The 12,146-nt window shown below is 46.5% G+C and overlaps 1 protein-coding gene and 1 long non-coding RNA gene across 2 annotated transcripts in view; one reads left to right on the plus strand and one right to left on the minus strand.

Annotated features, from left to right (window-relative positions):
* Positions 1–777: 777 nt before the first annotated feature.
* LOC102144270 (uncharacterized) lies at positions 778–8,527 on the minus strand. Its single transcript, XR_281929.5, has 3 exons — positions 8,297–8,527; positions 5,973–6,084; positions 778–892 (listed from the first exon to the last, which is right to left on the minus strand). It is a non-coding gene; the product is annotated as an uncharacterized lncRNA (long non-coding RNA).
* Positions 8,528–8,877: 350 nt separating this feature from the next.
* ACVR1B (activin A receptor type 1B) overlaps positions 8,878–12,146 on the plus strand; it is a 45,860-nt gene continuing 42,591 nt past the window's right edge. Inside the window, exon 1 of the mRNA XM_005570902.4 lies at positions 8,878–9,025. Within this exon, the coding sequence (XP_005570959.1) occupies positions 8,935–9,025 (91 nt within the window). The 5' untranslated portion in view covers positions 8,878–8,934. The remainder of the gene's footprint in view (positions 9,026–12,146) is intronic.

Below are 12,146 nucleotides of genomic sequence, written 5' to 3' on the forward strand. Positions count from 1 at the left end.
TTGCTTTCCCTTGGTTCAATGCCCAGCCCTGGTGCAATCACCTATGGCCAGAGGGCAGACCATGCAAACTCCCCTAGGAGAAGTGGGTGTAGCAGGTGACAGCGACAGACTCTGGTGATCCAGATAGGAGGAAAACTACATGAGGCACTTGGTTGTGTAGTGTGTGTGTGTGAAGGGGTGGATGGAGGAAGCCAGGGCAAAAGAGGAGCTGTCAGGACAGGGGTGAGCCAGGTGACCTCTATGCCTCAGTTCCTTGTTTCTACTATGGGGTGAATACTACTACTCTCATGTGGTTGCTGTGAATATTGAGTAAATAATCTGCGTCAAGTTCTCAGGAGTCAATGTTCTCTACAGCCTTTAGCAATTGATAAACAACAGTTTCATTCTATCCTCACAACATTTTCCCCAAATTAAAGATTATTATTCCCATGTTACAAAGGTCAGAGAAGTTAAGCATGTATATGCAGTCTCTGCATGTATTGTGATGTGCAAGAGAGTTAGGATGGATAGTAAGTTCTCATCACGTAGAGGCCTCACTACAGTTTTGGCTCCACCCTGGGCAAGTCACGCATCTTTTCTGAGCGTCAGATTCTTCATCTGTGAAACAAGGGAGTCCAGCTGAATCATTTCTCAAATCCCCTCTTAGTTTAGAAAGCCATGCTTTTGGCATGGCCATAGGGAGCCTGTGGATTCTGAAGAAGGCAGATGACAGACAAAATGAAGGAGGCTTTCTTAGAATACAGTTATGTCGCAGGGTGCCTTGTAGACTGGAAGGAGGGTGACCAGGAGGCAGGGAGGTTACAGCACCAGTAGTCCCAGAGATGTGTTGTGTAAGGTTCTGGACTGTAGCATCGCAGGAGGGGACTGGCCAGATAGGCAAAAGCTGTGAGGTCTACAACAAAAGGAAAATGATCAGGAGAGCAATCCTGTTTGGCCACTGGGCATCCCAGATAGATAGAAACTGATGTATTAATCATCAAGGCTGAGGGCACAGGGCCTATTTCCAAGGAGGCACTGGGGGATGGATGGGGTAGGGGGAGGATGAGGTCAGTGTGAGGGTTAAAAGAACGAAAGAAGGCTTGCTTCTAAAAATCATGCAGTTGCCTCTGGAGTAGAAAGTGAGCAATAAAAGCCTGAGAGGGTTTTCTCCAAGTACATCACAGCTCCGCATCATCCCATGGGACTGCTAAGCACAGACTACAGGCTGCTGACCACAGCAAGACCCTAACACTGACTCTGGCCTCTGGGCTTCTCGGGCCCAGAGCAATCCCTCTAATTAGCCCCCATTCTCAGCCACCAGGCATATCCCATCCAAGTTCTTTCCATTGCCTAACCTGCCCTCCCTCTGCTTCCCTCACCACCCTGGCTCATTTGTCCCTTCACCAGCTGCTATGGCCCCACCCCTACACCTTCAACCTCCAAATGGTCCCTCTTCTGCTCCCAGCCTGGACTGCTAAGCATTTCCCAAAGAAATGGTAGAGGCTTGTTATGACCTCAACTTTATGTTCTGTAATCCTGCCTGGGCCCCAGTACCACTCTGACAATCCCTTTCTGCTTTTCTATGTTCCTGGACACCACACCCATTCTCCACAGTGGCTTTTTACAAATCCTTACCACCTTCCTCAAGCACACCTACCATCATATACCACCATGCGCCCTGAGCATACTGTACCAAAACAGAGGGCCTGACTGAGAACATCAGGATGACCCTTCATGCCTATAAACTTTCTCTTGGTTTACCTCATTCCTTCAGCTCTAGCAATCTCCTCCAGGCCAAGGCTAATCATTGTACCTCTGGATCTTTATCCTGTGCTTCTCATTTACCCTGGGTACTGGCTCAATTACTTACTACTTCTTCCTGTATCTTTGAACTCTTCTTGGCTCTTTTACTGCAGTCTAAGCTACAGTCTTTCTGTTCTTATTAAAGCAACAAAAGGGAGTAAACACTCCCTTCACCTTGTGTATCCTTCTGAAATCCCCTTTTCTTTTTCTCTTGTCCAGTCTGGAAATCTTTATTTTTAAATTGGATTATTTAGTTCATTTACATTTATTGTAATCACATATATATTTGGATTTATTTTTACCATCTTATTTTCTTCTTTCTATTTATCCCACTTTACCATAGATTCAGTATCACTTGTCTTGAGACCAGAGTGTTTTGGATTTCAGAGTTTTTAAGATTTTGAAATATTTGCATGGTACTCACCTGTTAAGCATTCATAATCCAAAAATAAAAAATCTGAAATGCTGCAATGAGCATTTCCTTTGAGCATCATGTCAGTGCTCAGAAGGTTTCAGATTTTGGAGCATTTTGGATTGTGGATTTTTGGATTAGGAATGCTCAACCTATATTGTCCTTTTCATTTCCTTTATCAGTTCCTTTTGGATTATTTTGTATAATTCTATTTCTTCATTCTCTTAACCTATAAGTTATACACTCTGTTTCTCTTCTATTAGTGAATACCTGTTAGTAAAGTATGCATGAATTCATACATAACATATATTTTTTATTTAGCCCTTGATCTTTAAAGCCATTTCTTTGAGTATACAATTTTAAGTTGACTGTTATTTTTCTCTTGGGCCTATTTTGGATTTTTGTCTATGTAGATTATTTTTCTTAAAATTTGGTCTGTGAGAATTCCCTGTAGCCTGAATTGAATTTGGGTTCCTCTACAGATGATTTGCTCTTATTTCTTCCACGTACTACCAGGAAGTACAACGGGCCTCAGACCACTTGAATCTAAATAGTGTGTAGTTTTTCAGACCGCCTAGATTGGGTGAATTTTGAATAAAATCACATCATGGAGGCCAGCTTGCCGTTATGAATTCTCAGGGGATATTTTCTCCCATTCTCACTCGGAGCCAAGGTTTTGTTTTTTGTTTTCTTTTGAGACAGAGTCTCACTCTGTCGCCCAGGCTGGAGTGCAGTGGTGCGATCTCAAGAGCCAAGGTTTGAGTCAGACAGTTTTCCTTGCAGTCTCCTGGAAGAGTGAATTATTTATTTTTCTTTTTTCTTTTTCTTTTCTTTTTGAGACAGAGTTGTGCTCTTGTTGCCCAGGCTGGAGTGCAATGGTGTGATTCCGGCTCACTGAAACTTCCACCTCCCAGGTTCAAGTGATTCTCCTGCCTCAGCTTCCCCAGCAGCTGGGACTACAGGCACACGCCACCACGCCTGGTCAATTTTTGTATTTTTTCTTTTTAGTAGAGACGGGGTTTCGTCATGTTGGCCAGGCTGGTGTCGAACTCCTGACCTCAGGTGATCCACCTGCCTTGGCCTCCCACAGTGCTGAGATTGCAGGTGTGAGCCACCGTGCCCAGTCTGAGGAGTGAATTATTTCTAGTACTTCCTTAGATGAAGTGTATTACCCTTTGTGGGTCACAGCTTGTGCAGAGGATCTGTTATTAGATACCCCACTTTGGATGAGCTTGAGCTCTGTTTCCTATCCCCTATATCCTGCTTGCCTGTGAAAATCAAAGTTCAAGCTCGCCGGTATGCAAAGGCTCTGAACAGAAAAGCCAGCTTTGGTGATCAGCTTTCCTCTTTGATTTTTAGTTTTTTACTTGAGTATTCACTTTCTTGCTAGTTTACTGAGCATTTTGAGTTGTTTTCAGCAGATTTGCTCAAGGAACCTGGTTTACCATTCCAAAGGAAATCCAAATTTCCCCCTCCCATCATAGCCAAGTTATTTGAAATAATAGGTGATACTCAGTGTTTCTAAGCCTTCACTCCCATTTGTAGCCTCCTGAAGTTAGGCCTTCACCCCATCCTCCACTGAGCCTGCTCAGGCAAACGTCACCAATCAGAAGTTACCAAAATCCTAAAAGACTTGTTCCTCATCTTACTTGACCTCTTCTCAACATTACAAACTACGGACCTCTTGAAAGCCTCTCTTGCCTTGGTTTCTATTATTCTATTTTTCCCAGGTTCTCTTCCTACTTCCATCACTGTTCCTTCTCTCTTCCTTTTTCCTGGTATTGCTGTATTTCCAGATTCTCTTTGCTCCCTTGAGCTGTTTGAATAACTATGATATGCTGCTAACTTCCAAATCCACATCTCTGTGGCTCCAGGTACCTTCAAACTCAGTATGCCTGACAAGGAACTCATTTTTTAATTTTTTGGAGATGGAGTCTTTGTTGCCTAGGCTGGAGTGCAGTGGTACAATCTCGGCTCACTGCAATCTCTGCCTCCTGAGTTCAAGTGATTCTCCCGCCTCAGCCTCCCGAGTAGCTGGGATTATAGGTGCCCACGACCATGCCCAGCTAATTTTTGTATTTTTAGGGGTTTCGCCATGTTGGCCAGGCTGGTCTTGGACTCCTGACCTCAGATGATCCACCTGCCTTGGCCTCCCAAAGTGCTGGGATTACAGGTGCAAGTCACCGTGCCCAGCCAAGGAACTCATTTTCTTTTTCCCAAACCTGCCCATTCTAGTCTGCTGAATGAAACTGCCAGGCAGCTAGTCACCTAAGATTATCCTGGAGTCATATGGGGCCATCCCCTTTCCTCATGTCCTGTATCTAATCAATCTTGTCATTTCTACCTCTTTGAACTCTTGAATCTGTTTCTCTTTTCCACCTTCACATTGCGGCTGCCTGGGGTCGGGTCCACCTCCTATCTTGCCCGGGCTACGGGCTTTGCCTCCTCTTTGGTTTCCTTACAACCATTCTTGTCCTCCTCCAGCCAGCCTCTGTAAAAAGTTCAAATTCACTTGGTTCAGCAAAGTGATCTTCCTAAAACACAATATGATCAGATTACAAATATGATCAGTTTAGCCTTTCCTAAAACACAAACATTATCAATTTACACTTAGAGGTCCAAGTGTACTGAAGAGGGTCTCTTATTAGACTCCCGATCCAGTGTGCTCCATTTCCACGTAGACTTCCACGTCTGCCTAGCTCACCAACATTACCTTTCCACTCTCCACCATCTTCAACCTGTATCTTCCTGGGTGTGCCGCTAGGCTGCTCACGGTTCTAAACGCCAGGCAAAACAGTCTCCTGCCATCTCCTGCCCTCCCGACACAGGCCTATCTGGGGAGGACTCTTTGATCTTCCAAGAATCAGCGTAGCCTATCTCTTTGTGAAACCTTTCCCAGCTCCTCAGCCTGTCCCCTCACAGCTGAATCACTCATGTCCCCTGAGTGGCCTCCATTGGCTCTTTACAGGCTTGTGTCCTCGCAGAGATAACCTGTTGCTGCTCTTTTTCTCATGCTTTTCTCTATTAGATTTTAAGTTCCATGAAGGCAAGGACTATGACTTATTCACATCTATATGTCGTGACTGGTATACTGTAGGTACTCAGTAAGTGCTTGTGGCATGGATGAGTGAAGATGAGCTATTGCCTTCTTGGAATGAATGACCCTGCTGCTCAGCAAGGCAAATGATCCCCTAGGTAGTGGTGCTTCTGTGCGTTGTGACCAACATGGCAGCTGTCACACTGACTTGTCACTCTAGTCAGTGGGACTAAGGTGTAAGACTTTCTCCTAGAGAAGTGGCTCCTGCTAGCTCTAGGGACTCTCATGACAAAGAGAGCAGAGGGGAAAAGCAGTTCATAGACTATGATGTGGGTCCAGCCCTAAGATTAAGAAGGTTTACAAGGCCGGGCACGGTGACTTATGCCTGTAATCCCAACACTTTGGGAGGCCAAGGCAGGCGGATCACAAGATCAGGAGTTCGAGAGCAGCCTGGCCAATGTGGTGAAACCCTGTCTCTACTAAAAATACAAAAATTAGCCAGGCACGGTGGCATGTGCCTGTAGTCCCAGCTACTTGGGAGGCTGAGGCAGAAGAATTGCTTGAGCCCAGGAGGCGGAGGTTGCGGTGAGCCAAGATCATGCCGCTATACTCCAGCCTGGGTGACACAGCAAGACTCCATCTCAAAAAAAAAAAAAAAAAGAAAAGAAAAGAAAAGAAATTTAAAAAAAGAAAAAGAAAAAGAAAAAAAAAGAAAGAAGGCTTATGAAAATGGACACTTACTGAGGCCTTCAGGGAGGGTGAGGAGAGCTAGGAGGAAGCATCCTTGGGCCAGGCTGTGGGAAGGAGCGAAGGGCACAGGTAGGAATTAGGCAGTCCCTATGTAGTGCAGGACCTAAAAGGAAGGTAGACACATCACCTAGGAAAGCTCTAGTTTGGAGATGCCCCAAACTCTCACAAATGGGGTGTGAGGCATATGATTCACCCCTCCCCCGCTCCACCTCATGTCCCACCTTCAGCTGGGTCCTGAAGACTAGTCCCCAGAAAAGCAGGAGATGCTATGGTGTTGAAGAAAGCACAGGACCAGTAGGCCGTGGCTTTAATGATGGATTGTATGTGAGCCTGGGTAAATCGCTTACCTTCTCTAAGTCTCAGTTGCTTCATCAGGGCACACTCTGACATGCCTCAACCACTTCCTAGGATTGTAGTGAAGGTCAACTCATAATGATGATGATAGCTATTCTTTTTAGATCACTTCCTATGTGTCAGAGATTATGCTAAACACTTTACCATATTTTATCAATACTAACAACATCTCTATGACATAGAACTATTATTAGCTGCATTTTACAAGATGAGTAAATTGAGGTTTAGCGAGGTAAAGTATCTGCCCAAAGTCCAATGCTATCAAGTGAGCTGATGGAGCTGACAGAGGCGGCATTTCGTCTGTGGAGCCAGCATTCTGGTTCCCTGATCTGTATATTTAGCTGTGTGGCTGACTTTACTGTCTAGGAGTGAAGCAACCACAGGTCCCCTCTGGGACCCCTGGCCTCACAGCCACAGTGGCAGCACTTAGCGAAGAATAAGGAAAGACACCTCTTTCCCCCTTGGCTTCAGAGATGTGCTCCTGAGGAGTTGGCTTTCCCTTCCTAACTGCAGGGGTTGGTGACTGTACTGGGTTGAATAGTGTCCACCCAAAATTCGTATCTACCAGGAACCTGTGAATGTAATCTTACTTGGAAGGAGGATCTTAGCAGATGTAACCAATTAAGATCATTTGCACTCATACTGGATTAGGGCGGGCCCTAATCCAACGACTGGTATCCTTATAAGAAGAGAGAAACGTGGACTGAGATGTAGACGTAGAGGGAAGATAACCATGTGAAGACATGGGGTTATGCTTCCGCAAACCAAACAACACCAAGGATCCTGGGAACCACCAGAAGCTAGAAGAGGCAAGGAAGGATTCTTCCTAGAGCATTCAGAGAGCACATGGCCCTGCCAACACCATGGTTTCAGATTTCTAGCCTCCAGAACAGTGAGAGAATACATTTGTTATTTTAAGCTACCCAGTTTGGTAGTAGGAAACTAACACAGTAACCTAGCACTGTGTGCACCACAGCTGGGTGGACAGAGCATGGATTGGAAATCACCTAGATGGACTAGGTGGGGTGAGCCTATTTGTGGCAGATGAGGGAGAGGAGAATAAGTTATTTACTCATTCAGCTACACTGACCAACTTGTAGACAATGCCTCCCCATGACTTTATGTGATTGTGTGTACACTGTGTCTGGCGAGTGTGTTTTCAGCTTTATCTTTTCCGGATATGATAATGGGAGTTCTTCACGTTGGTGAAACTTAGAAGGTGAGAATTCCATATAATAAATTGTTCCCCCTACCTCTAGCTGTCCTTATCACCCCTAGATCTCAGATGGTGAAACTGTGCTTAAAGAGGTTCAAACCTTGCCCAAGTTTTCAGTTAGTAAGAAGCAGAATTCAGATCCAGAATTATCTGACTGCAAAAATTCTGCCCTTTCCATTATATCAAGTTCTTTCTCAAGCTAAAGAAACTGACCTCTTTTCGGAAAGATATGGAGTGATTTGTTTACTTTCTTAAGCATTTTTTCTAGATTTGAAAGTAACATTTATTTGAAAAATATTTAAAAATTATTGAAATGGTAAAATAAAAAGTTAAAAAAAAATGGCAATAACTACTGTTACTATTGGGTAAATATCCTTCCAGTCTTTTTTTCCTATAAATACATATTATCAATACAATTTGAATAATGCTGTGAACAGTTTTGCATTTTGTTTTAATTTAACATTATCTTGTAAGCATTTTCTCATGTCATAAGTTTTTGTAGACAGGATTTTAAATTACTAAATAATGTTTCATCATATGGATGGGCCATAATTTAACATTTTCTATTATTGTCTACTTAGTTTCCACCTTTTTACAATAATAAATATACAAGTTAACATTTTTAATAAACATCTGTCCTCTTATTATTTCTTGAAGACAGGGGATCATACTGGGTAAATGGATATGAATATTCTAAGGCATTTGATGCATAATGACAATTGTTTACCAAAAGGGTTCTACCTACCCGCCCAGTCAGAGTGCCTGACACGGCACCCTTACCCATACTGTCATCAGTAAAGATCTTTGCTGTGTTCTGAAAAGGAGCATGCTGCAATTCCATCACACAGGCTACCGCGTCCAGAGGATAGCAGGGGGCAAAACCAAGCAGGGAAACCAGTTAGGAGACCGTGGCGATTATCCCAGGGGACGCGCTGGGTGCTTGCGGCTAGGCGCAGGGATGGAGGAACTGGAACACGCACGGGATTCGTAGAATATTCGACAGGGGCGGGGGATCGACTCTGATAAGATAATTCTGCGTTGCGTGGGGTGCAGGAGAGGGAGGAGACTGCACGTTCGGCTCCGGCCTCCTCCGCGCCGGGCTCGGCACCGATCCGCGAGGTTGGCCGAGGCGTGAGCCCCGCCCACCCCTTTAACAGGGACACTCCCCTTTAAGGCGGGCGCCCGCGCGCGCCCCGGCCCCGCCCTTCGGGGGCGCGCGCGGCGGCCGCGGCGCCGGCTCCGCCGGGAGTGCACGTGCCGGCGCCGGGCGGAGGAGAGGGAGGCGGGAGCCGGGCAGCGGGAGGAGGGGAGGCGCCGGGGGCGCGCGCGCGCGCTGGGCGCTGCTGGGCTGCGGCGGCGGCGGCGGCGGCGGCGGCGGTTACTATGGCGGAGTCGGCCAGAGCCTCCTCCTTCTTCCCCCTTGTTGTCCTCCTGCTCGCCGGCAGCGGCGGGTCCGGGCCCCGGGGGATCCAGGGTGAGTCCTGGGGCGGGGGGCGGGGGCCGGGATGGAGAGGGCTGGGCGAGGGCGAGGCCTCGAGCCGCGGCCGCTGGGCTACAGCGCGCCCCCTCCCCACGCGCACAATATGGCCGGGTGGGGGGCGCGGAGGAGTCGGGGTGACCCCCAGTCAGCTTCCCAGACCTCGGAGGCGCGGCTGCCCTTCGGCGGCGGAGCTCACGCCGGGCCCCTTGGGACCCGAGCCCTGTTCCAGGCGGAACTGGATTCGGGCAGCTCTCGGGGGTCGCGCTCCCAGCGCCCTCATGTTCCATAGAGGGGAGCCCGAGCTTCCAGCCTCAAGATTTGGAGGTCCATGGTTTCTGTCCTTCACCGTGTCCAGGGGCGGGGGGCTTTCTTCCCTCCCTCCAGATGCTCCTGGGGGGCATCTTTCTCCCGCCAAGATTGTGGGGTTCGGGCGGTGGGGTCTTAGCCTCTCCGAGGGATCCTGATGTTGAGAGCCCGCGCACCTCGAGACTGTAGGGGAAGGGGTCTCTAACCTTTCCTTCAGGTCCTGCACTTGGCGTGTTTCTTCCCCTCCCTCCCCTGCCTCCCTAATGTTCTGGGAAAGGGAGTCACATTTCCCCTTCACTCAATCCCTTGAGTTCAGTGGGGCAATCCCCCCCTCCGCCCTCCGGCACACATGCCCCGTGGAGGCTATTTGGAGGAAGTGGGACGAACAGGCCCCTAAACCTTTTTGGAGCCTAGCTTTGGAATCCCTAACCCTATGGAACCGAGTTCCCCAAGGGTTGATCTGAATCTAGGTGTATTTGCTTTCCTCCTCGCTTCCCCTACCCTACCCCGGGGGGCCCATTCAGTTAATCACTTTGTGGATGCCTTTCAGGTGAAATCTTAGAACGTGTCTCCAACCCCCCAAGATTATTTAAAGATCCCACCACCGGACTGTATCCCCGGCCCTTGGTCAGTACTTATTTACCTTCCTACACGATGCCTCTTCCCAGCCCGCCCACCCTCACACACCCCTTACCTTCCAATCCCCACAGTCTGCGGCTCGCCTTATACCACCCCCACTCTCCCCTCTGTAGAAGCGGGTACCTTTTTGCGGGACACTCCGCTGGCTGTGTTGTTTTTGAGGCTTTGGGGGCTGAGAAGAGCAGATGAAACCCTAAAATATTTCATTTAAGAGAGTCCTGGCGAATGTGTTTTGGTCTTGAGGTAGTAGATGAAGGTTATATTTGGCAGTTATATTGAAGCGATTATTGACCCACAGATGGATCTGGGAGAGATGATCAGGATTGTATTCGCTCCCAATGTACAAAGCCTGCTGCTTTGACTTCTCAGCAGCCCCTAACCTTCCAGCAATGGGAGATCAAGTGTGTTCTGTGGCTCTCTTCTCCCCTAAAAATAATGATTCTCAGGTGGGTTCAGTCGTCTTTAATAAACCAGACAGTCAAGAAAAGACACCATGCCACTTTGGAGTCTCAAAAACAAGTTCATTATCTCCGGCTTTGATATTTGTTCCCAGTGGTGGAGCCTGTGCAGCGGGGTCTTTGTTCACGGGCTAATGCTTCTGCTAAGCACCTCGTGTGTGTTCTTCGGCCTCACTGCTCTGTGGCTGAGGGGTTTGAGAAACATGGTGAAGGTGTATGAACCGAGCTTGACATTTGTGGTGAGATAATGATTTGCATGAATAAGGATGTTCATCGGGCCTTATTAAGGACCGTTTTTTGGAATGTGTAACATAATGTTCTCTACTGGGGTAGAAAAAAAAAGGGGGAGATTGAACCTCTAGGTTTGCCATGTTATTTGTGTATGTATAAATCTTTAAATTCCTCGTATAGGAATTTTTATCCTGCCCCTTATCCAGGATTTTTAACAGTCATTTCCCTGCTGATTTGATGTAGTGTTTGTGGGGTTTTTCTGGTTGTGAGCCTAGTTAAGAATGTTTGATAATCCAATTGGTTCTGATTGGGGCAGAGTTCATTTTTTTGTAATCTTCCTAAAATGGATGTTTGTGGGGGTTAAGGTGGGTGGGTAAAATAGGGAGTTCGTTTCTTTTTTTGGTAAATTGGAAATTAGGTTGTGTGTCCAGCAAACATTCTCCAGGGCCTTTAAACTTCTTGGCCAGACACTACAGTTTTTTCCGGGACACGTCTAGTTGCCAGTAGTGCATGCTATGGAGACCACTGCTGCAAAAGGCTTAAAGTAAAACGTCAGTTCTGGGAAAATAGAGGCTGTGGGATAACAAGAAGTTGATTTTTTTCCCCTCCCCTGCATTTCCTATATAGTGCTCCCCTATGTGGGCTGGAGGAGTGACAGAGCCAGGCAGCTCTGATGCCTGAAGATGCCTGGTACTTGGACATGATGTGAGGGCAGTAAGGGATAGGCATTTCTATTAATGAATTAACTAGGACTTAGTAAAAGGCCAGTGATAAGGAGAATGAGTTTCAGTTAGAAATAGCATCCGTTTGATAGGTGTACATGTTTTAAGGCCTGGCTTTGGAATTTTCACATTTAAAAATGTAAAATTGAGTTAGTAGCAGGAGAACATGACATTCATTTCTTAAGACAAAAGCAACAAGAGAGATATTTGACATTCTCATAGGAACATTTTGAAATTTTGTGAGCGGACTGAAAATCTAATTTCAAGCCAACCCTTGTAATTTTGTTGAGTGGACATGGATTTTAAGTACAGTGGAAGTGCAGTCTTGTAGAGGACCTCTGATTAGTTTTGTTTAAACAGCTCCTGGAACAGATGTGATAAAACATATTAAAATGGCTACTCTGGTTAAAGGTTAAAGCCAGATGGAGGGAGGAGGCTGGTTTTCAGCCCTAGAACTTAGCTCTCTTACAAGTTGTCCTTGAACAAGTAACTTAACCTTTCTGTGACTGGCTCAGTTTTCCCTCTGTAAAATAAGGAAATATTTTGTGTCACTCTTATTGGGACATTTGTGAGTCTGACTTACTGATAGCCAGTTGGCGGGGAGGTATTTTTAGACACGTTTCTGACTTCAGTGAATAAGCAATGCTGGGTTACTTTTTTATCTTATGGAGCAGAAAAACATACTCTGTGATTGATAGACGTACAGCATGTCACAGTGTGGTTAATTTCTTTTTGTGCTTTTTTGTAGACCCCTTTCAG

Source organism: Macaca fascicularis, chromosome 11 (assembly GCF_037993035.2).
Source record: "Macaca fascicularis isolate 582-1 chromosome 11, T2T-MFA8v1.1".
Lineage (NCBI taxonomy): Eukaryota > Metazoa > Chordata > Mammalia > Primates > Cercopithecidae > Macaca > Macaca fascicularis.